Genomic DNA, 25,578 nt, shown 5'->3' with positions numbered 1-25,578 from the left:
CCCCATAACCCTTAATTCCCTTATTGGTTAAAAATCTATCTATCTGTGATTTGAATACATTCAATGAGCTAGCCTCAACTGCTTCCCTGGGCAGAGAATTACACGGATTCACAACCCTCTGGGAGAAGAAATTCCTTCTCAACGCGGTTTTAAATTGGCTCCCCCGTATTTTGAGGTTGTGCCCCCTAGTTCTAGTCTCCCTGACCAGTGGAAACAACCTCTCTGTCTCGATCTTGTCTATCCCTTTCATTATTTTAAATGTTTCTATAAGATCACCCCTCATCCTTCTGAATTCCAACGAGTAAAGACCCAGTCTACTCAATCTATCATCATAAGGTAACCCCCTCATCTCTGGAATCAGCCGAGTGAATCGTCTCTGTACCCCCTCCAAAGCTAGTATATCCTTCCTTAAGTAAGGTGACCAAAACTGCATGCAGTACTCCAGATGCGGCCTCACCAATACCCTGTACAGTTGCAGCAGGACCTCTCTGCTTTTGTACTCCACCCCTCTTGCAATGAAGGCCAACATTCCATTCGCCTTCCTGATTACCTGCTGCACCTGCAAACTAACTTTTTGGGATTCATGCACAAGGACCCCCAGGTCCCTCTGCCCGGCAGCATGTTGTAATTTCTCCCAATTCAAATAATATTCCAAGGTGGATGACCTCACACTTTCCGACATTGTATTCCATCTGCCAAACCTTAGACCATTCGTTTAACCTATCTAAATCTCTTTGCAGCCTCTCTGTGTCCTCTACACAACCCGCTTTCCCACTAATCTTTGTGTCATTTGCAAATTTTGTTACACTACACTCTATTCCCTCTTCCAGGTCATCTATGTATATTGTAAACAGTTGTGGTCCCAGCACCGATCCCTGTGGCACACCACTAACCACCGATTTCCAACTCGAAAATGACCCATTTATCCCGACTCTCTGCTTTCTGTTAGCCAGCCAATTCTCTATCCATGCTAATACATTTCCTCTGACTCCGCGTACCTTTATCTTCTGCAGTAACCTTTTGTGTGGCACATTATCGAATGCCTTTATCTACCATGCTCGTTATATCCTCAAAGAATTCCAGTAAATTAGTTAAAAATGATTTCCCCTTCATGAATCCATGTTGTGTCTGCTTGATTGCACTATTCCTATCCAGATGTCCCGCTATTTCTTCCTTAATGATAGCTTCAAGCATTTTCCCCACGACAGATGTTAAACTAACTGGCCTATAGTTACCTGCCTTTTGTCTGCCCCCTTTTTTAAACAGAGGGGTTACATTAGCTGGTTTCCAATCCGCTGGTACCTCCCCAGAGTCCAGAGAGTTTTGGTAGATTATAACGAATGCATCTGCTATAACTTCCGCCATCTCTTTTAATATCCTGGGATGCATTTCATCAGGATTAGGGGACTTGTCTACCTTGAGTCCCATTAGCCTGTCCAGCACTACACCCCTAGTGATAGTGATTGTCTCAAGGTTCTCCCTTCCCACATTCCCGTGACCAGCAATTTTTGGCAAGGTTTTTGTGTCTTCCACTGTGAAGACCGAAGAAAAATAATTGTTTAAGGTCTCAGCCATTTCCACATTTCCCATTATTAAATCCCCCTCCTCATCTTCTAAGGGACCAACATTTACTTTAGTCACTCTTTTCCGTTTTATATATCTGTAAAAGCATTTACTATCTGTTTTTATGTTTTGCGCAAGTTTACCTTCGTAATCTACCTTCCCTTTCTTTATTGCTTTTTTAGTCATTCTTTGCTGTCGTTTAAAATTCTCCCAATCTTCTAGTTTCCCACTAACCTTGGCCACCTTATACGCATTGGTTTTTAATTTGATACTCTCGTTTATTTCCTTGGTTATTCACGGCTGGTTATCCCTTCTCTTACCGACCTTCTTTTTCACTGGAATATATTTTTGTTGAGCACTATGAAAGAGCTCCTTAAAAGTCCTCCACTGTTCCTCAATTGTGCTACCGTTTAGTCTGTGTTCCCAGTCTACTTTAGCCAACTGTGCCCTCATCCCACTGTAGTCCCCTTTGTTTAAGCATAGTATGCTAATTTGAGACACTACTTCCTCACCCTCAATCTGTATTACAAATTCAACCATACTGTGATCACTCATTCCGAGAGGATCTTTTACTGGGAGATCATTTATTTTTCCTATCTAATTACACAGGACCAGATCTAAGATCGCTTGCTCCCTTGTAGGTTCTGTAACATACTGTTCTAAGAAACAATCCTGTATGCATTCTATAAATTTCTCCTCAAGGCTACCCCGTGCTATTTGATTTGACCAATCGATATGTAGGTTAAAATCCCCCATGGTTACTGCCGTTCTTTTTCACATGCCTCCATTATTCCCTTGATTATTGCCCGCCCCACCGTGAAGTTATTATTTGGGGGCCTATAAACTACGTCAACCAGTGACTTTTTCTCCTTACTATCTCTAATTTCCACCCACAATGATTCAACATTTTGTTCATTGGAGCCAATATCGTCTCTCACAACTGCCATGATATCTTCCTTTATTAACAGAGCTACCCCATCTCCTTTCCCTTCTTGTCTATCTTTCCGAATTGTCAGATACCCCTGTATGTTTAATTCCCAGTGTTGGCCACCCTGCAACCACGTTTCTGTAATGGCCACCAAATCATACCCATTTGTAATGATTTGTGCCGTCAACTCATTTACTTTATTTCGAATGCTGCATGCGTTTAGGTCGAGTGTTTTAATACTAGTTTTTAAACCATGATTTTTAGTTTTGACCCCTCCTGCAGCCCCTTTATATTCATACATGTTATCCCTTCCTATCACCTTGTGGTTTACACTTACCCCAGTGCTACGCTGCTCTGTTGCTTCCTGCCGATTGCATTCTTTCTTGCGGTCCTGTTCATCTGAGCTCTCACCCACTCTATCTCGCTCAGAGCCCTCTCCTGTGTTCCGAATACTCCTTGCATTGAGGCACCGAACTTTCATGCTTGCCTTTTTGTTACATGTATGATTACTGCCGTTCCTTTTTCACATGCCTCCATTATTCCCTTGATTATTGCCCGCCCCACCGTGAAGTTATTATTTGGGGGCCTATAAACTACGTCCACCAGTGACTTTTTCCCCTTACTATCTCTAATCTCCACCCACAATGATTCAACATTTTGTTCATTGGAGCCAATATCGTCTCTCACAACTGCCATGATATCTTTAGAATTTTGCTGTACAGTGGCCCTTTTTGTTTTTTGTCTTGGGTTTCTCTGCCCTCCACTTTTACTCATCTCCTTTCTGTCTTTTGCTTTTGTCTCCATTTTGTTTCCCTCTGTCTTTCTGCATTGGTTCCTGTCCCCCTGCCATATTAGTTTAACTCCTCCCCAACAGCACTAGCAAACACTCCCCCTTGGACATTGGTTCTGGTCCTGCCTAGGTGCAGACTGTCTGGTTTGTACTGGTCCCCCCTCCCCCAATGCCCCAGAAATTTGAATCCCTCCCTGCTGCACCACTGCTCAAGCCACGTATTCATCTGAGCTATCCTGCGATTCCGACTCTGACTAGCATGTGGCACTGGTAGCAATCCTGAGATTACTACTTTTGAGGTCCTACTTTTTAATTTAGCTCCTAGCTCCTTAAATTCGTCTCGTCGGACCTCATCCCTTTTTTTACCTATATCTTTGGTACCAATGTGCACCACGACAACTGGCTGTTCACCCTCCCTTTTCAGAACATCCTGCACCCGCTCCGAGACATCCTTGACCCTTGCACCAGGGAGGCAACATACCATCCTGGAGTTTCGGTTGTGGCCACAGAAACGCCTATCTATTCCCCTTACAATTGAATCCCCTATCACTATCACTCTCCCACTCTTTTTCCTGCCCTCCTGTGCAACAGAGCCAGCCACGGTGCCATGAACTTGGCTGCTGCTGCCCTCCCCTCGGTCCTATATGCTTACCCCTTATCCTTCAACTGTGACCCCTGGTTCTGGACTTCCACAACATCGGGAACATTCTTCCTGCATCTAACCTGTCCAATCCCGTCAGAATTTTATATGTTTCCATGAGATTCCCTCTCATTCTTCTAAATTCCAATTAATATAAGCCCAGTCGATCCAGTCTTTCTTCATATGTCAGTCCTGCCATCCCGGGAATCAGTCTGGTGAACCTTCGTTACACTCTCTCAATAGCAGGTGTGTGAACACTCAGTAATTTTGAAGCAAAACTGGACCATAACTGAGCAACCCAATTTAGGAGAATGGACTTACTTACATTTAAAGTCATGTTAGAGCCACCTCAATATTAGTCAAATGTGAAATTAATCACTCGAGGACGATTTCATTTGTCCCACCGGCTCTTTGGTAATCCTATCCAATTAGTCCCACTCCCCTTGCTCCTTCCCCATAGCCTTTAAGCGGGAGTAATTGGGTGCCTTTGTGCCTCCCATTAGCACCCTCCCCCGCACCCCCCTTCCTGGGCGGCGCGAATTCGGTGAGAGTTTTGCGGTGGCACTACGGAGTTGCGCCCCGATCTCCTTCGCGTGGAGGTGGTGATGCCATCGGCGTGCGCATCGCCCGGTCGTACCCCTGGACCCAAAACTGACTTCGGCCCCCTGCAGCGGCATCGGCCAAAAGCACCGGCAGCTGCAGGAGGTGTGCATCGGGCGGCTGGCTGCTTTGGGAGCGATGATTAAAGGTGAGGTGGCCGAGATAAGTTAAAGAAAAAACGTTCCTTTCTTGTTCCAGTTTTCGTCGCGGTATCCTGACTGCGATCGCTTAGCTCGGCACTCCACTTGAGTGCCAGGCTGATAGCGCGGGATTGCAGCTGACTTGCTGGTCCAGGTAGGTACTTTTAATATTTCAGAGCCTGTAAGGGAGGGAAGGAACATTTGAACACGGCAGAACTGCACGGCCCAGTATGCAGTGCTGCAGACGTGTCCGCCCCGCTTGCTGCCAATTAAGCTCCAAGAAGGAAGTGGAGCACTTGATTTAGACATGTTGTACAAGTGGCCTATTGTAAATAGCAATGGAGTACAAATGTATCAGTATTGACAGTTTAACAGCCTTTCCAATAAGGTGGGAAATGGAGGAAAAAAGGAAGTAAAAATGTGAAACATAAATATAGGGAAAGTATGTAAAATAACTGAGCAGAAACACCAGCAATAGCACCCACTTATTGAGAAAGCTGAAACCAATGTTACTTCCTTTTTTGTTTCCAAAGTAATTATTGAAAGGATTTTATTTCAAATGTAATTGATATTCTATAGATCCACCTGGAATTAAGGTTGAACGGTTATAATTTCTTGGGAGTAGGTTACAGAAAAAACATTTTTGAAGCCAATTTTATCAAGGATATGATATTTAGCTGGTGTATGTCAAGCTGATTATACTGAATTAATGTATCAATGTCATTATATGGCAGCAATGAATTAACATTTCAAATGGTTTGCTTAAATCAGGAATATGGAAATAAGTGATTAATGAATGGCATTTACTTTCAATCATTTTAACATGATCTTTCTATAACTTTACATGTAAAATAATGTCAGTTCTGAGCTACCTTAATAAGGGAAAATACAAAGAAACTGCAGATTAGTTTTTTGATAACACATGTCAGAATATTGAAATTCTCACATGAAGGACCTTAGAGATTATGCTGAATAAAATCAGATGCACCTCTCAAAATCTGTTTGCCTGAATTTGCAAATTTTGCAATCAGCTGTGGAGAATTGCAACTGACACCCCATGTCAGTTCAGATAAGAATAGGAGTAGGTCATTCAGTTCCTCGAGCCTGTTGTGCAATTCAATTAGATTGTGGCTGATGTGTACCTCATCTCTGCTCTGTATCCCTTGTTTCTAGCATCTGACAAAAAATCTATTTTGGTCTTGAAAATTTAATTTGACCACAAGCATCCATGTCCTTTTGGGGGAGTGATTTCCAGATTTCCATAACCCTTTGTGTGAGACATTGTGTTCTGATTTCACTCCTAATAGCCGAGCTCTAATTTTAAGATTGTGTCCCCCCTGTTCTGGATTTTCCCAGTTGTGGCAATATGGTGAGTTTGGTTCAGGCGGGATGTTAAAATGTTAAAAATCTGAATCCTTATCCCAACCGGACCACGTCTGGTTTTAATGGAGGCAGGACAGGGGGCCAGGCAACTACCCCGCCCCCAGGAGGTGGGTTGGCAATTTAAATATTATAATGAGGCTGTGTGCCTCATTTAACCACCATTTTAAATTTAACGGTTGACTTTTCCGGGCCCCGGGAAACCCGGCAGCTAAAGGGAGGCGAGAACTGCTGGGTCCAGGAGGTAAGTGTCTTTCCACCTACCTGCTAGATTCTGTTTACCTGCTTCACTCACACCTTAGCCATCGGACCCCGCACCCCCCCACCCCCCCACCCGACCATGCCGATCTCCCCCACGATCCTTCCGCTAACTCTCCAAGGCCTGGTGCCAAAGACCTTCCCGCCCGACAGCCAGTCAGGCTCTCTATCTCGTTGGCTGCAGCCAGGTAAAGGAAACCTAAAATGCTAATCAAGTCAAACCGTTAAACCCATTCTTCCGGGTTTCCGGATCACAAAGCAGCCCTCACGCCACCCCTCCCTGGCTCCGAGTTAATATCCAGCCCTCTATATCTGCCCTATAAATCCTTTAATTATTTTAACTGATTCAGTTCGACAGCCCTAACCTTCTAGACTCAAGGGAATACGAGCCAAGTTTACACTGTCTGTCATCATAGTTTAATCCTTTAAGCCCTGGTATAATTCTGGTGAATCTGCACTGTATTCGTTCTAAGGCTAATGTATCTTCCCTGAGGAAAAGAGTTCCTAACCTCCTTACTTTTGAATTTCAACTTCCTTAAGATAATGGCCAACATTCTATTAGCTGTTTTGATTTCTTCTTATAGCTGTGCACTAGCTTTTGGTGATTTGTGTACATGGACACTCAAATCTCTTTGCTCCTCCACAGCTCCTAGTCTCTCATCATTTCAGAAATATTAGATTTTCTCAGATCCACAGTGAATAAACTCACTTCCCCACATTGAACTCTATCTGTCATAGTTTCGCCAATTCACTTAATCTGTCCATCTCTTTGTAACTTCCTCCTTCCATCTAAACTGTGCCTTGGTGGAGAGATCAGTAAAATTAACACTACATTGGTGTAGTACTTTTCTAATCACTGTGTCTTAGCATTATCTGAATGGTGACAGATTAGGAAAAGGGGAGAGGCAAGACCTGGGTGTCATGGTACATCAGTCATTGAAGGTTGGCATGCAGGTACAGCAGGCAGTGAAGAAGGCAAATGGCATGTTGGCCTTCATAGCTGGAGGATTTGAGTATAGGAGCAGGGAGGTCTTACTGCAGTTGTACAGGGCCTTGGTGAGGCCATACCTAGAATATTGTGTTCAGTTTTGGTCTCCTAATCTGAGGAAGGACATTCTTGCTATTGAGGGAGTACAGCGAAGGATCACCAGACTGATTCCTGGGATGGCAGGACAGACATATGAGGAGAGACTGGATCAACTGGGCTTGTATCCACTGGAGTTTAGAAGAATGAGAGGGGATCTCATAGAAACATATAAAATTCTGATGGGATTGGACAGGTTAGAAGCAGGAAGAATGTTCCCATTGCTGGGGAGTTCCAGAACCAGGGGTCACAGTCTAAGAATAAGGGGTAAGCCATTTAGGACCGAGATGAGGAGAAACTTCTTCACTCAGAGAGTGGTTAACCTGTGGAATTCTCGACCGCAGGAAGTTGTTGAGGCCAGTTCATTGGATATATTCAAAATGGAGTTAGATATGGCCTTACAGCCAAAGGGATCAAGGGTATGCAGAGAAAGTAGGAAAGGGGTACTGAGGTTGAATGATCAGACATGATCTTATTGAATGGCTGTGCAGGATTGAAGGGCTGAATGGTCTCCTCCTAATTTCTATGTTTCTATTTTATTGTAGAAAGATCAGTATTTGGGCAACAGCTTTTCACTATATTTATAAATAACTTAGATGATGGAATAGAGAGCCATGTATCTAGGTTTGCGAATGACATTAAGTTAGGTGACAGAGAAAATAGTGCAGAATGGAGCAGAAAGGTGCAAAGGGACATTGATAGATTGTGAGTGGGCAAAATTGTGGCAGATGGAGTTCAATGTGGGGAAGTGTGAGGTCATCCACTTGGACATAAGAAAGATAGATCAGAATATTTTCTAAATGGAGAGAAGCTAGGGACTGTGAATGAGCATAGTGATTTAGGGGTCCAAGTATATTATATTTCATTCTCATCGCATTAACTCCAACTAAGTTATCCACCTCAGACCACGGGGGGAGGGAGAAGGGACAACAGGAGGAAGAGATCGTGAGGAGGGGGATCACCGGGAGGGGCTCTGGGGATCGTGGGATCTGGGAATCACCGGGAGGGTGTTTGGGGATCGCCGGAAGGGGTCTGGGGATCGCGAGGAGGGGGTTTGAAGATCACCGTGGGGGGGGGGGGGGGTATGTAGATCATGGGGAGGGGGTATGGGGATCGTAGGGAGGGGGTTTGAAGATCACCGGGAGTGGGTATGTGGATTGCGGGGAGGGGGTCTAGAGATCACCGGGAGTGGGTATGGGGATCGTGGGGAGGGGGTCTAGAGATCACCGGGAGTGGGTATGGGGATCGCGGGGAGGGGGTTTGAAGATCACCGGGGGGGGGGGGGCGGGTATGTAGATCACGGGGAGGGGGTATGGGGATCGCGGGGAGGGGGGTTTGAAGATCACCGGGAGTGGGTATGGGGATCGCGGGGAGGGGGTCTAGAGATCACCGGGAGTGGGTATGGGGATCGCGGGGAGGGGGTTTGAAGATCACCGGGAGGGGGTTTGAAGATCACCGGGAGGGGGTATGGGGATCGTGAGGAGGGGGTTTGAAGATCACCGGGAGGGGGTATGGGGATCGCGGGGAAGGGGTTTGAAGATCACCGGGAGGGGGTTTGAAGATCACCGGGAGGGGTTATGGGGATCGTGGGGAGGGGGTATGGGGATCGCGGGGAAGGAGGTTTGAAGATCACCGGGAGGGGGTATGGGGAGCGTGGGGAGGGGGTCTAGAGATCACCGGGAGGGGGTATGGGGATCGTGAGGAGGGGGTTTGAAGATCACCGGGAGGGGGTATGGGGATCGCGGGGACGGGGTCTGTAGATCACGGGGAGGGTGTATGGGGATCGCGGGGAGGGGGTTTGAAGATCACTGGGAGGGTGTATGGGGATCGCGGGGAGGGGGTTTGAAGATCACCGGGAGGGGGTATGAGGATCGTGAGGAGGGGGTTTGAAGATCAACGGGAGGGGGTATGGGGATCGCGGGGACGGGGTCTGTAGATCACGGGGAGGGTGTATGGGGATCGAGGGGAGGGGGTCTAGAGATCACCAGGAGGGGGTATGGGGATCGCGGGGAGGGGGTTTGAAGATCACGGGGAGGGGGTTTGAAGATCACCGGGAGGGGGTTTGAAGATCACCGGGAGGGGGTATGGGGATCGCGGGGAGGGGGTTTGAAGATCACCGGGAGGGGGTATGGGGATCGTGGGGAGGGGGTCTAGAGATCAAGGGAGGGGGTATGGGGATCACGGGGAGGGGGTTTGAAGATCACCGGGAGGGGGTTTGAAGATCACCGGGAGTGGGTATGGGGATCATGAGGCGGGGGGTTTGAAGATCACCGGGAGGGGGTATGGGGATCGCGGGGAGGGGGTTTGAAGATCACTGGGAGGGGGTATGGGGATCGCGGGGACGGGGTCTGTAGATCACCGGGAGGGTGTATGGGGATCGCGAGGAGGGGGTCTAGAGATCAACGGGAGGGGGTATGGGGATCGCGGGGAGGGGGTTTGAAGATCACCTGGAGGGTGTTTGAAGATCACCGGGAGGGTGTATGGGGATCGTGGGGAGGGGGGTCTGGAGATCGCCGGAAGGGGATCAGCTAGTCCTGCGGACGGTTAGAGGAAATTGCTGGGGGAGGTGAGGGGACGGGCTGCAGAGAGGATTCCGGTTGGGGGTGGGAGAGGTGAGGACTCCTTGTAGGCCCATGGGAGCACTGTGCTCCTCATGGCTCACAAGGAGCCCACGTAAAAGTCAAATTCAGGCCATTTTGCGGCCCCCCATTGTGATAGAGTTGTCGGGCTCAGCCCCATCTGGGCCTCCCAAACCATGGCTAAAAATAGAGTCGCTACATCGACATCATCAACCCGTAACTTTGTGATTTTAAAAATTAGGCTGCTGTCCGCCTCGTCTGACTTCAAAGTTGGTGAAGATAAAATGATGCGTGATTGCACTATTGTGAATTTATAAATCTATATACTGTCTTAAACTTCAATACTGCTTTTCAGAGTGGAATTCTTGTTAATATGCCACACATACCTGTAACCTGTGGCTGATTTAATTTTTTTCAACTGACATATCAATCAATTTTGAAAGGAATACATTAATGTAGGTCAACCAAAACACATTCAGGGAATACAATTCCCTTTTTAACAAAATAGGAGAAGTGTCCATTCTTCTCCATTAGTAACAGTTCAGCTAATAAAACAACAATTGTCTGAAATCCCACATTCCCACAAATGTATTGGTAGGCATTTCCATAGGAGCAGTAGTAGGCCATTTGACCCCTCGAGCCTGCTCCGCCATTTAATAAGATCATTGCTGATCTAATCATGGACTCAGCTCTACTTCTCTGCCCACTCCCCATAACCCTTTATTCCATTATTGCTCAAAAATCTGTCTATCTCCAGCTTAAATATATTCAATGACCCAGCCTCCATAGTTCTCTGGGGCAGATAATTCCACAGATTTACAACCCTCTGAGAGAAGACATTCCTCCTCATCTCAGTTTTAAATGGCCAAGCACTTATTCTGAGACTATGTCCCCTAGTGTTACTTTCCCCTGAGTGGAAATATCCTCTCTGCATCCACCTTGTCGAGCCACCTCATTATCTTATCTGTTTCGATAAGATCACCTCTCATTCTTCTGAACTCCAATGAGTATAGGCCCAACCTACTCAACCTTTCCTCATAAGTCAACCCCCTCATCCCCAGAATCAACCTAGTGAACCTTCTCTGAACTGCTTCCAAAGCAAGTATATCCTTTCATAAATATGGAAACCAAAACTGCACACAGTATTCCAGGTGTAGCCTCATCAATACCCTGTCCAGTTGTAGCAGGACTTCTCTGCTTTTATACTCTATCCCCTTTGCAATAAAGGCCAATATTCCAGTTGCATTCCTGATTACTTGCTGTACCTGCTGGTATGTATGAAAAAGAGTCTGACTAGATACTGAGAGAAAAAGTAAAGTGTGACCTTAGTCATTTATTGCAGGTCTCCAAAGTGCCTCTCCAGTGTGGGGGCTCCTTAAGCACCAGTGCTCCCAAGGCATTGTGGGATCCCTTGGGACTCCAGGGGATGAGCCCTCTGGTGGCTACACAAGGTATATACAGGTTTACATATATAACAACACTCTCCCCCCCCCCCCACCCCCCTGCCAAAGTCAATTGTGTAACTATTTACAAGGTGAGTCGATCTGGGGCCTTTCTTTCCCTGGTTGATCGTTTCAGTGCAAATGCTGGTTTTGGTGAATCGTTTGTTGGGCCCTCGCTGGGCTGCTGTGCAGCTGGCCTTGCTGGACTGCCTGGTGTGGTGAGTCCTGTTGGGCTGCTGCGGGTGATGGGTTCTGCTTCGTGGCCAACCGCGGTGTCAGTTGCCACTGGTGTGTGTGTTGGGGGTTCAAAGAAGGTAGGGTCTAATGTGGGTTGCTCTGAGTTTGATTTGGTCCAAGTGTTTCCGGTGGATGAGTCCATTTGAAAGTTTGACCCGAAACACCCTCCTCCCCTCTTTCGCCCAACAGTGTCAGGAAGTCCATAGTTCAACACAAATACAGGATCATTGATTTCAATTTCGTGTGACACAGTTGCGCTATCATGGTGTGCACTTTGTTGAAGCCGCCTGCTCTCTACCTGTTCATGTAGATCAGGGTGGACCAATGAAAGCCTTGTCTTCAATGCCCTTTTCATGAGCAGTTCAGCAGGTGGGATCCCAGTGAGCGAGTGGAGTCTCGTGCGGTAGCTAAGCAGGACTCGGGATAGACGAGTCTGCAGTGAGCCTTCAGTTACCCTCTTCAAGTTCTGCTTGATGGTTTGCTCTGCTCTCTCTGCCTGACCATTGGATGCTGGTTTGAATGGGGCAGATGTAACATGTTTGATCCCATTACGGGTCATGAACTCTTTGAACTCGACCCTGGTGAAACATGGCCCATTGTCACTCACAAGCACATCAGGCAGGCCGTGCGTGGCAAACATCGCCTGCATGCTCTCAGTGGTGGCAGCGGATGTGCTAGCCGGCATTATCTCACATTCAATCCATTTGGAGTACGCATCTACAACCACTAGGAACATTTTACCCAAAAACAGGTCTGCATAGTCAACATGGACCCTAGACCATGGTTTGGAGGGCCAAGACCATAAACTTAGTGGTGCCTCTCTGGGTGCATTGCTTAACTGCGAGCATGTGTTACATTTGTGCACGCAGAACTCTAAGTCCGCATCAATACTGGGCCACCACACGTGAGATCTGGCTATCGCTTTCATCATTACAATGCCTGGGTGAGTACTGTGGAGACCATTGATGAAAGTGTTCCTGCCCTTCTTGGGGACCACTACAGTCTGCCTGTATAGACATTTCATCTTTGCGCCGCTGGTACGGCTTTATCTCTTCCTGCATTTCCACTGGAACACTGGACCAGCTCCCATGAAGCACACAATTTTTTACTAGGGACAGTAAGGGGTCCTGGCTCATCCAGGTTCTAATCTGTTGGGCTGTGACGGGTGATTGCTCACTCTCAAATGCTTCCATTACCATGATTAAATCCGCGGGCTGTGACATTTCCACCCCCGTGTGGGACAATGGCAGCCAACTGAGAGCATCAGCACAGTTTTCTGTGCTTGGCCTGTGGCAGATGGCATAGTTGTATGTGGACAATGTGAGCGCCCATCTCTGGATGTGGGCCGATGCATTCGTATTTGTCCTCTTACTTTCGGAAAAAAAGGGTTATCAGTGGCTTATGGTCAGTTTCCAATTCAAATTTGAGCCCAAACAGATATTGATGCATTATCTTTACCCCATAAACACACGCTAACGCTTCTTTTTCAATCATGCTGTAGGCCTGCTCAGCCTTAGACAGACTTCTGGATGCATAAGCAACCGGTTGCAATTTCCCAGTTTCATTGGCTTGTTGCAATACACACCCGACCCCGTACGACGACGCCTCACATGCTAGTACCAAACGTTTACATGGATCATACAACACAAGCAATTTGTTTGAGCATAACAATTTTCTAGCTTTTACAAAGGCATGTTCTCGGCTTTTACCCCATACCCATTCATCTCCTTTATGCAGTAAGTCATGCAGTGGTTCTAACAGTGTGCTGAGACCCGGTAAGAAGATACCAAAGTAGTTCAGGAGTCCCAGAAACGACCGCAGCTCTGTCACGTTCTGTGGCCTCGGTGCATTCTCGATTGCCTCTGCTTTCAAATTGGTGGACCTGATGTCGTCCGCCGTGGTTCTTCTCCCCAGGAACTCCACTTCAGGCATCAGGAAAACGCACTTCGAGCATTTTAACCTGAGCCCTACATGGTTGAGTTGACTAAGAACCTCCTCCAGGTTCTACAGATGCTCGACTGTGCCCTGACCTGTAACCAAGGTGTCCTCCTGGAAGACCACCGTGCGTGGGACCGACTTCAGTAAGCTTTCCATGTTTCTCTGGAATATTGCCGCGACTGATCGAATCCCAATCAGGCATCTGTTGTAAATAAAAAGACTTCTGTGCATGTTGATGCAGGTGAGGCCCTTCGATGATTTCTCCAGCTCCTGCATCATGTAGGCCGAGGGCAAGTCCAGCTTTGTGAATGTCTTTCCTTCTGCCAGCGTCGCAAAAAGGTCATCTGCTTTGGTAGAGGGTATTGACCTGCATGGAGAAACGATTGATCGTTACTTTGTAATCACCACAGATTCTGACGGTGCCATTTCCCTTGAGGACTGGAACAATCAGACTGGCCCACTCATTAAATTCGATCGGCGACATGATGCCCTCTTGTTGCAGCCGGTCCAGCTCGATCTCCACCCTCTCTCTCATCATGTACGGTACTGCTCTCGCCTTGTGATGGATGGGTCACGCTCCGGAATTAGGTGGATCTGCACTTTTGCTCCTTTGAACTTCCTGATGCCTGGTTCGAACAGCGAGGAGAACTTGTTTAAGACCTGGGCACATGAAGTGTTGTCAGCGGACGAGAGCGCTCGGACGTCATCCCAGTTCCAGCGTATCTTTCCCAGCCAGCTCCTGCCGAGCAGCGTGAGATCATCACCCGGTACCACACATAGTGGTAGCTTGTGCACTGCTCCATAATAGGAGACCTTTACAGTAGCACTGTCGATTACGGGAATCAGTTCCTTTGTGTAAGTTCTCAGTTTAGTGCTGGCCTTGAGGCCTTGCTGCAACACAATTTATCGAAAGTCTTTTTGCTCACAATGGACTGGCTCGCGCCCATGTCCAGCTCCATTGACACTGGGAGTCCATTTAATTCAACCTTCAGCATTAACGTGGGACACTTTGTGGTAAATGTGTTCACCCCATATACCTCTGCCTCCTCGGTCTGAGGCTCTGGTTTGTTGTGATCCGCCGTGGATCTTTCATCCTCTGCAACATGGTGGTTTGTAGGATTAGCAGGGTTTGCAGCTCACCTGCACATATATTGGAGGTGTCCCATTGTTCCACAGCCCTTGCAAACGTACCCTTTGAAGCGGCATGAATGGAAATGATGATCATCTCCGCAGCGCCAACAAGGTGTTAATGGCCTTGCATTTATCACCCTTGATGGTAGACTCTGAGACATCTGTGGACATGCAGCTGCAGGCATGTGGGGCCTGCCCTGTATGTTGTAATTTGAAAACAACATCACTTTGTTCACAGTACTTGTGGCAGAACTCGTGTGCTGAGAGACTTGCTTAGTATTGTCACTGGTGGCAATGAATGCCTAGGCTATCGCAATGACTTTACTCAAGGTCGGGGTCTCTACAGTCAAAAGTTTGCGAAGTATCACTTCATGGCTAATGCCAAGCACGAAGAAGTCCCTGAGCATGTGCTCCAAATGTTCTTCAAATTCGCAATGTCCTGCAAGGCGTCTCAGTTCGGTGACATAGCTGATCACTTCCTGGCCTTCAAATCTTTTGTAGGTGTAGAACCGGTACCTCGCCATCAGAACGCTTTCCTTCGGGTTAAGATGCTCCCGGATCAGTGTGCATAAATCGTACGATTTCACTGTGGGTTTTGCTGGAGCAAAAAGATTTTTCATGAGGCCATACGTTGGTGCCCCGCTGACGGTGAGGAGAATCGTCCTTCATTTGGCAGCGTTCGCTTCTCCTTCCAGCTCGTTGGCCACGAAGTATTGGTTGAGTCGCTGCATGAAGGTTTCCCAATCATCTCTCTCCGAAAATTTCTCCAGGATGCCCACTGTACTCTGCATTGTTGGGTTCGTCATCTGTATCTCGCCACCAGTTGTAGTGTATGAATAAAGAGTCTGACTGGATACTGTGAGCTCAAAGTAAAGCGTGACCGTAGTCTTTTATTGCAGGTCTCCAGAGTGCCTCTCCAGCCTGTGAGGCCTCCTTAAGTACCAATGCTCCCAAGGGATTGTGGGATCCCTTGGGACTCAGGTGATGAGCCCTCTTGTGGCTACACAAGGTATATACAGGTTTATATATATAACACCTGCATACTAACTTTTTGTGTTTCATGCAAAAGGACCACCAGATCCATCTGTACTGCAGCAGTTTGACATTTTTCTCCATTTAAATTATAATTTGCTTTTCTATTTTTTCTGCCAAAGTGGATAACCTCACATTTTCCTACATTATAATCCATCTGCCAAGTTTGTGTCTACTCACTTAGCCTGTCTATTTCCCATTGCAAATTTCTTGTGTCCTCCTCACAATTTGCTTTCCCACCCATCTTTGTATCATCAGCAAACTTGGCTACATTACACTCGGTCCCTTCATCCAAGTCATTAATATATATTGTAAATAGTTGAGGCCCCAGCACCGATCCCTGCAGCACCCCACTAGTTACTGTTTGCCAACTGGAAAATAACCCATTTATCCCAACTCTCTGTTTTCTGTTCGTTAGCCAAATCTCTATCCATGCTAATATATTACCCCCAACTCTGTGAACATTTATCTTTGCAGTAACCTTTTACTTGGCACCTCATCAAATGCCTTCTGGAAATCCAAATTCACTGATTTCACCCTCATCTACCCTGCTCGTTACATCCTCAAAGAACTCCAGTAAATTTGTCAAACATGATTTCCCTTTCATAAAACCACGTTGACTCTGCTTGATTGAATTATAAGAACATAAGAAATAGGAGCAGGAGTAGGCCATACGGCCCCTCGAGCCTGCTCCGCCATTTAATATGATTATGGCTGATCCGATCATGGACTCAGGTCCACTTCCCTGCCCGCTCCCCATAACCCCTTAATCCCTTATCGGTTAAGAAGCTGTCTATCTCTGTCTTAAATTTATTCAATGTCCCGGCTTCCACTGCTCTCTGAGGCAGCAAATTCCACAGATTTACAACCCTCTGAGAGAAGAAATTCCTCCTCATCTCAGTTTTAAATAAGCAGCCCCAAATGTCCAACTACTACTTCCTTAATAATGGACTCCAGCATTTTCCCAACGACAGATGTTAGACTAACTGGTCTATAGTTTCCTGCTTTCTGTCTGCTTCCTTTTTTAAATATGGGCTTTAAATTTGCGATTTTCCAATCCAGTGGGACCTCCCCAGAATCCAGGGAATTTTGGTAGATTACAACCAATGCATACACTATCTGCGCGGATGTAAGCCATCAGTCCGGGGGACTTGTCCGCCTTTAGCCCCATTATTTTACCGAGTACTTATTCTTTCGTGATGGTGATTATATTAAGTTCTTCTCTTCCTATAGCCCTTGATTATCCACTATTGGGATGGTTTTAGTGTCTTCTAACCGTAAAGACCGATACAAAATATTTGTTCAACATCTCTGCTATATCCCTGTTCCCCATTATTAATTCCCCAGTCTCATCATCCAGGGGACCAACATTTACTTTCGCCACAATTTTCCTTTTTATGTCCCTGTAGAAACTCTTACTATCTGTTTTTATATTTCATGCTAGTTTATTTTCATAATCTATCTTCCCGCTCTTTATTATTTTTTTAGTCGTTCTTTGCTGGTTTTTAAAAATTTCCCAATCCTCTGGCCACATTGTATGCCTTTGTTTTCAATTTGATACCATCCCTTAATTCCTTAGTTACCCACGGATGGTTATCTCTTTTCTTACAGTCGTTCCTTCTCATTGGGATATATTTTGTTGCAAGTTATGAAATATCTCCTTAAAATGTCTGCCATTGCTCATCACCCATCCCACACTTTAATCTGTTTTTCCAGCCCACTTTAGCCAACTCTGCCTTCATACCTTTGTTTAAGCTTAGGACACTAGTTTGAGATCCAACTTTCTCACTCTCCAACTGAATTTGAAATTCAACCATTCTATGGTCACTCATTCCTAGAGCATCCTTTACTCGGAGATCGTTTATAAATCCTCAATATTAAAAATCCTGTTCGCAGTATTAAAAATAAGAAACTTCACCGTATACAGACTCAGGGCAGTTAGAGAATGCACCGCATTGTGGCACCAACCATGCACTGCTTTTAAGACATTATCCTTATTTTCTTTTATAAAAAACATAAATTATTCTGAATATTTAACAATCACAATGTTACAGTTGTGTGAATGTCTCATTTATTACCATTAAAGTCAATGATTAATGATAATGGAAATGAATAATGCAAACCCATTGAAATATCCCTTAATCATGGACTCCTTATTAAAGCAGGGATTAAAATGGCAATTGTGCAAACTAAATGTGTGCGTTTTAAAGAAAATGTTATTCTATAATTGTATAAATATTTCTGAAAGGACGCATCACAACCACGTATGAATAATGATACAGAAATGAAAATGTAGCAGACACAAAGATAAAATAGCACACAATTAAGTATTTATGATGTTATTTATCAACTATATGTAGTACTAGTATTACATGATATGAGAATAATGGAATGAATGACAGATTAACAGTACAATATGCTGTATGTTTTAAATAATTAAATCTTGTTATTGCATCCTGTATTTTAAACAATTTGTCACTAAATACAAAACATAATAGTAATCTAAAATCAAATATTTAGATTTCAATACGATTCTAAATCAAAAATCAAAAAAGCTAAAAATTATAAAGTTATGAATATTAAACCTAAAACCTATTGACTAACTATATTTTCCTGCAGTCATTGGTCTAGTTATGTTCTCTATATTCTCATTGAAATTGTGAAACATATATGTATAGCTAAGCGAATACTGTTCATTTTTACTGAAATACATCACATGAATTTCCACTCACTAGTTTAATGCAGTTTCTTTTGCATAGTCACTTGGTGGGGCTGTACATCATTTCAGCAAAACCGATCATTTTAAACACAACAGGAGTTTGAAATCTGCAGTAAACAGTTACAAAATCCTGTGCAAATGAACACTTTAGATTCTATAAAAAGACATGCCAAAGGTTATAAAATATTAGAAAATTAAAATCATACCAGGACCAATGGTTTATTACATATTTAAATGACCAGTCAGACTGAATTCTGCTGATTGTGAAGCCAACTTGTTTGTCCATCTGGAAGCTAATACCCTATAGTTAGAGGCATCTGACACTCTTTTCTCTCTCGAGTAAAATTACTGCAGCATGAAGTACTAGCTAAGAATGGCTGGCATGGTGTACTTGCACTGTGCACAGTTTGCCTGCCACACTGTGTAAATAGCATAAGTAAATGAAGATATAAAAGAACAAGCAAACCTTGTTTAATGGATGGAAAACAATTCTTAAGAGGCATAAAGCAAAACCAAACTAAACAACTGGATAAGGTGAAACCCATTGCACAAAGCCCTCCAATATCCCCTTCTGAAGTTACACACAGTGAATGGGGAGATGGATGCTGAAACACCTCTCGGCCCAGAAAATAACCTAGAACATGATTTAAAAGGCATGAATCAATTAAATGGTCCTTTCGGGCTCAGGTAACAGATAGTTATCACAAACCACAATCCAAGTTAATACTTATCAAATACACATGATATATATATTTGGAAAATATCAACACTTTGATCAGTCAATTAATGGGTGCTGTTCATTGTCTGCCTTTACTCTTTGTTGAATCGTTTCAATTAATTCTAATGAGGTAATTGATAACATGTTACACCTGCTACTGAAATGCATTCAAATGCAGTATTAGTAAAAAGTAAGCCTGCATATGTAAGCTACAATTGTCAGCTTAAATTAAAAAGTGGATGGTTATGAATAGTCAAAACAAAACATTCAGACATTACAACAAATTGGAATGTGATGGAAAACGCTTTTCAAGTTCTTGCACAATACATCGCAAGCTACTCTGTCCATTCACATTTGGCCCAGGTATGAATTCAGTCCCTTGTCCTTGTGGCTCAGTTGTGGCTTTCACTTTGCTGATCTGTTTATACACCGCACTGTTCTGATCTATTTGGCTCTGCATGTTGGCAACAGATTTTTCAATCGCTGCTAGATTCTGGATACGTTTCAGTATTCCTTTTAACTCTTTCTGTGGAGCTCGATTCTGAGAGCCAGAAGAAGATGAAACTGCAAGATCAGGGAGAGGTGCGGGTGACAGCGAACGGTGTAAAGATGACAGAGCGATACATGAAGTACGAGGAGGAGGGAGAGGAGGAAGGGGTGGTGGTGAAGGAGGGCGAGGGTGAGACAAAACTGAAGGGAGTGGAGGAAGGGGGGGTGGAGGAGGAATAGTTGGAGGTTCTGGAATGTTCTCCAGCAGTCCACTGCTCGACTCGATTGAGGTGCATATCTGTGTGAATAAGTTGCATTCACCGTGCCTGCTTACAGAAGGTGGTGTTGGTTTTCGATTTGGAGGGGGAGATACCTCTTCAAAGATGCCAGAATGATTAGCGCTAATGGAAGGTGCTGAATATAATTCAGAAACCGAAGCCAGAGAAATAGAAGCAAGAGAAGGAAAAGAATGATGATGATGATGTGATGTTGCAGATATTGATGACTCTGGAGGTATTGCAACCGTACTTTTGCTTTTTAAGGGGAGGTTTCTGTCCATCAGTAAATCCCGAATTTTGTCTTGCTTCATTTCTTGTAAAGCTCGTTGTTCAAACTGCCTTGCTTGTTCTTTAACAGTTAGTTTAGCATTATCATCTTTAAAAATGGGATTCATGTTGCTCAATTGATTTTCACTTTTCCCCTCTTCTTTAAGCAATTTCTTCTGCCACTGCACAGGATCCATAATCACTGGTCTATGCAAGATATTATCCAGTTGGCACCCATGAATGCGAGAGGGCAAGGTCCATGCACGATGACCACCCTCTGCTGGTAGCTCAAATAAGGTATCGTTCAAAGCTATTCTTCTAGGTGAATGCCTGGCTAAAACTGATCCCTTTTTATTTTGGGACAAACCACAATTTTCAGGAGATATAAATACACTGGCATTATATATAGGGTTCCGTGTAGTTACTGGGTTCTCATCTGATAAATAGGTGATACTACTTTCAGACTTGGGCAGACTATTTTTCAATGTTCCATTGACAGTGGATTGTTTATGAGCCTCAATAGCACGGGAAGCAAATGTGCTTAAAAGTCTTTGTCGATCTCCATCTCCGAAAACAGACTTTTTTCCCCTGCTTTGTTGAAAATGGTAGAGAAGAAAAAGACTTGAAAGAAAAGAAGATAATCAGGTGTAAGGAAATATGTAAGAACTCTGGTATCTAGGTGAAGATACTACGCAAGGGGACCCCATTATTACAAATGCAATTGTTCCAACTTCTTGTTATTTTAAATGTTTCCGAGCTGAAATATTATTACAGCCAGTACAGGAGATCAAATCTTGAGATGTACTTTTGATAAGACTTACTTTGATGATCACTAAATGTTTGTAATAATGAGGTTTGACTGTATATACATCACTACAATAATACTGATGTATATGTTATAGTCCTAAGGAATACTACCTACTGACTATTTAAAATACTGCACACTATAAAATATAACTAAAATTATTCAGGGTCACCACAATTAGTTGGATGCAACTGTCTGATTTTCTAGTTTAGTCCTGCTGTGCCAAAAAATTGGGCTACTTACTGATGCCTAAAAGTTGAGTCCAAAAGTAGTTTCATGGAAATGATTTGCAAGTGAACAAGTAAGTAACATATATATTAGTATGAAAGACAGTTAAGCAAAACCACATGCACGTTAGAAAAAAGCAAGAAAGACACATTGCAATTCTTTTTGTTAAGCAACTTATTCTTGTAGGCCTATCTAAATATAAAGAGGTAGAAGAGGGTTTGTTAAACTGTAATTAAGATGAAATGCCTCTTTGCTAAGTTTTATCATGAATGTGTCAGTTCATGGATAATGTCATTATATAAGGGACTCTCATTTAGTTTCAAGTTCAATTTAATCCTGCCGTATGTTATTTCCCCAGAAAATGCATAATAATGAATAAGAACCTTAATGAATTGTTGAAATTATTTAGTTTCAACAAAAAACTTGATGATGAAATTGTAATGTGACAGAATGCTAACATTCTGGATTAGAATTTTCAGAAATGTCAATAAAAATATAAAAGTTTTGTCATTAATGATCTAAAGCTCCAAGTTTGATTTATTGGTCTTTATCTCCTTTCATCAAATGGTTACTCATGATGCTATATAATTCCACAGGCAATGGGAGGCCACCGGTACCCGGTCCAAATAGCTTGTTTCATATATCAGCTAGGCAGAGTGTGTTAGTAATTCCTTTCTTGTACTAACATCCATATATAGGGAATTTGAAGTCTCTGGAAACAGGGCGGTCGTGCCCCAAATATGGTGGGCTATGACATACTGACCCATTCTCACCGACTTAGACGCTATCTTCCCGAGGCTTACCACTGGTTGACTGGAGTCAGGTAGTCGGGCTCTTTCAATATGAAAAGTGGAGCCCTATGATGTATATTGGACCCAGATTGCCATTTCAGGACTCAACTGGGAGGAGTGTGCACAGTGCAGTTCCAGCTGGTGATCCAGCTGATGAGGAAACTAGAAGCCAAGTTTTTTTTTGTGGGGCTGTGAGACAGGGGATCAAAGTCTGAGGTAGGTATGAGCTAATTCAGGGTCCCGGAATGGTCCATAAGTTTTTCACATTTAATAGGTTTAAATCACATGTCAAAATTAGCATGCAGATCTGATGTGCATTTACAATATCAACTAAAACATTCGATATTGCAGACAAAAGAAACCAGTGAATAAATGAGTGTGGCTAAAAACATAAACAAAATTGTCTTTGTACACATTTCAATATTAAAACACATTGCTTTATAGGGAATGTTTACATTTATAATGGCAGTGCAAAATTGGAGAGGGGGAGTGATAATGAAATCAATTCAATTCTGCAGATAGGAGATTTATCCTGCAGCGGAGAGGAGAGCTGGATATTGAAAGACACGTAGTAAAGTGCAGTATGCCTTGTTTACGTAATCTCCCCCTGCACACAGCCTGCATGATCATTTCCCATGACTTATACTGCATACCAAGCGGTGTAAACCTCTGTGAGATAGAAGTACAAAGCTGAATTCCTTGTTTTTCTATTTTTGATTATGTTATTTGCCCAAGATACCTAAAATGCAGCAGTCACCACCCAGGGGAAAAGCACTGCCATGGTTTGTGTGTGTGTAATGATAAAGGAAATGTATTGGAAAAAAATAACAGCCAATGCAATCTTGTATCATTTATGCTTGTTATTTTTATAATAAAAAATAGCCTGTATAAAACGTAGCAGTAGCAATATTTACTGGCTTATTTTAGATCTGATTTTTGTTATTTGTCAGTCTTATGGGCTGACTTAGAAAGTTCATGAATTGAAATGGCCTTTGGCACATTAAAACATACTGTCACTTGACCTAGACATGAAATACACTTAAATTGAGTACACAGTTTATGTATCTTTTAAAAATGTTCTCTAGTGTGAAGACTTACATGGTGTTGTCACCCAGTTCTTCATATAGGTTAGTTGCTGGGCCACTAGTTGATTTCCCTGCTGGCAAAGCCATCTGGATTCTTGCAGTCTTTGCACACTCTGCCTGTCGCCTATTCAAACGCAAAATAGATCATCAGAACGACTTCATCAACACTTTGAATCCTGCAATCTCGGACTTATTCGAATTTTTCCTTTGTTTTATTAAAAGAGATAATGTCATCTTTTTCACTGTGTCTTACAAAACAACCCAGGTTTTTACATTGAATTTTTTCCCAAGTAGCTCACATTGGTTGATGTAAATGTTGCTCTTCATAATGAATAGAAGCTGAAGTGACCAAGTTACAAAAAAGAGATGGTTTGACATTTTTGAGCTGATTAAGCCACATTTCATAAGTTTTAAAAGGACGCACAAAAATGAAAAACCTTCTGTATAAATTAATAATTTATTTTTTGAAACTGAAAATTAATTTTAAAGATCTGAAACAAAATGTTTGCCAGTTTCTGAAAAATTAGTGATACGATGATTTTATCAGAGGTCTGAAGTTCTTACGTGTGCTCTTTTAGAGGCATAATGTTAAGTTAACATATTGTGAATCGACTGCATTCATCAAAGGGACACGCAGGCTGAATTCTCTTGTTCCAGGATATTGCAAAGCTGAGGTAACGTAGTGAAATGTCCAAGGTGCTTCACAGGAGCGTTATCAAACAAGATTTGACAGCGAGCAACAAAAGGAGATATTGGACAGAAGAGGTAGATTTTAAGGATTGTCTTCAATGAGAAGACAGAGACGGAGAGGTTTAGGGAGGGAATTCCAGAGCAATAGGGCCTAGGCGGCTGGAGGCACAGCCGCCAATGGTGGAGTGATGAAAATCAGGGATGTGCAAAAGGCCAACATTGGAGGAGGGCAGAGATCTCAGAAGGTTGTAGGATTGGAGGAGGTTGCAGAGATAGGGAAGGACCAGGCCATGGAGGGATTTTCAAACAATGATGAGAATTTAGCCAATGTAAGTCCCAGTGACAGGGTAAGTATTCTAGTATTTATACTTAAACAAAAGGTTATCAGAACTACAACTCCTATTAATTTATTAAACCCTATCCACCATAGAATGGAAACATTGCAGTTTTGCACTCGTTTATTTGCAAGAGCAACACAAATACAACTCATGGCAATATGAGAAAGTGATTCGGAGAGAGCACAGGATGCTATACAAGGTAAATGGTATTTGAGCCCTTCAGTCCAATCCATGGCATAATTGTGACTTTGTGCCTGCCCATTTGCCCCACCACATCCCCATGGGAATCTCCTGGGTTTAGCCATATGGTAATTTCTTCAGCAGCAACCTGACAGAATTCACACCTCTATTGAGAGCCAGCCGTTTAAGGAGTAGAGGAACAGGAAAGATACTGTTGTTCTAAAACTAGGGTTCCTGCAGCAGCAGCTTAAAGGGGCTGGTTGCCACCCAAGCAGTCAAAAATGTTCAGCTTCAGCATCTCCTGGAAAAATGGTGCCGACGAATATGTCAATCAGTGCACTATCTAGAGTGGGATATTAACTGTTAAATGCCCTTTGCCATCTTTGTAATGTTGGATGCCAGTAAAGTACCGATGTGCTTAACATGCCTGCCAACTTCCTGTCCCATTCACCCGAGTTACACCTCCTTGATGTGTTAAATGGAAACCCATTAAATGGGCTGGTGCCAGATAAAAGGGCCCGCGTATCGGAGGAGCCACAGCAGTGGGGGTGGGAGGAGCCAGCTGGTGCAAGGACAAAAAGTAAAAAAAATCTAAATCGAAGTGTGATGTCACAGTCAAGCGGGTAGGTGATTGGCTGGTGGATTGGTGAGTATGTTTCTGTTTCGTTTTCTTCTTCTTTTCAATAGGAAACCTTTGGCATTGTTGTAAGTAGGATCTGCCAATAAATATATGTGATCTTTATTATCTAAGGAGAGCCAGTTAATTAAATCAGCTGTTTGCTGAGTCGCGGGTGGATATGTTGTGTTAAGGTTTAGAGTTTGGTTTTACTCGATAGTTGCGAGTGTAACTAGAGGCATGGCAGGGCAGCTCAGTCCCGTGGAGTGCACATCCTGTGGGAAGTCCCGCGTGCTTCGCGCAGCCTGGATGACCATGTATGCAGGAGGTGTCTCCAGTGCACTGACTCGAGCTCCGCGTTTTTTGAGCTAGAGCGGCAGCTGGGGGTCACTGCGGTGCATCCGCGAGACTGAGAGCTACATGGATAGCACGTGTCTAGAGGCGATCACCCCACAGCTTAAGAGTGTGCAGGCAGAGAGGGAGTGGGTGACCACCAGACAGAAGAGGAGGACTAGGCAGGTAGTGCAGGAGTCCACTGAGTCCATCTTGCTCTCCAACCAGTACTCTGTTCTGAGTATCGGTGGGGGAGATGGTGGTTCTGGGGACTGCAGCCAGAGCCAAGTCCACGGCAC

The 25,578-nt window shown here is 44.0% G+C and overlaps 1 protein-coding gene across 1 annotated transcript in view; it reads right to left on the bottom strand.

Annotated features, from left to right (window-relative positions):
• pcdh15b (protocadherin-related 15b) overlaps nucleotides 1-25,578 on the bottom strand; it is a 1,866,923-nt gene that overhangs the window by 77,167 nt on the left and 1,764,178 nt on the right. Inside the window, exon 34 of the mRNA XM_070875055.1 lies at nucleotides 23,136-23,246. Coding sequence (XP_070731156.1) covers nucleotides 23,136-23,246 — 111 coding nt within the window. The remainder of the gene's footprint in view (nucleotides 1-23,135; nucleotides 23,247-25,578) is intronic.

Source organism: Pristiophorus japonicus, chromosome 3 (genome assembly GCF_044704955.1).
Source record: "Pristiophorus japonicus isolate sPriJap1 chromosome 3, sPriJap1.hap1, whole genome shotgun sequence".
In the NCBI taxonomy this organism is placed as follows: Eukaryota; Metazoa; Chordata; class Chondrichthyes; family Pristiophoridae; genus Pristiophorus; species Pristiophorus japonicus.
Note: the sequence above shows the minus strand (reverse complement) of the source record. Positions and strands in the feature narration are given on the sequence as shown.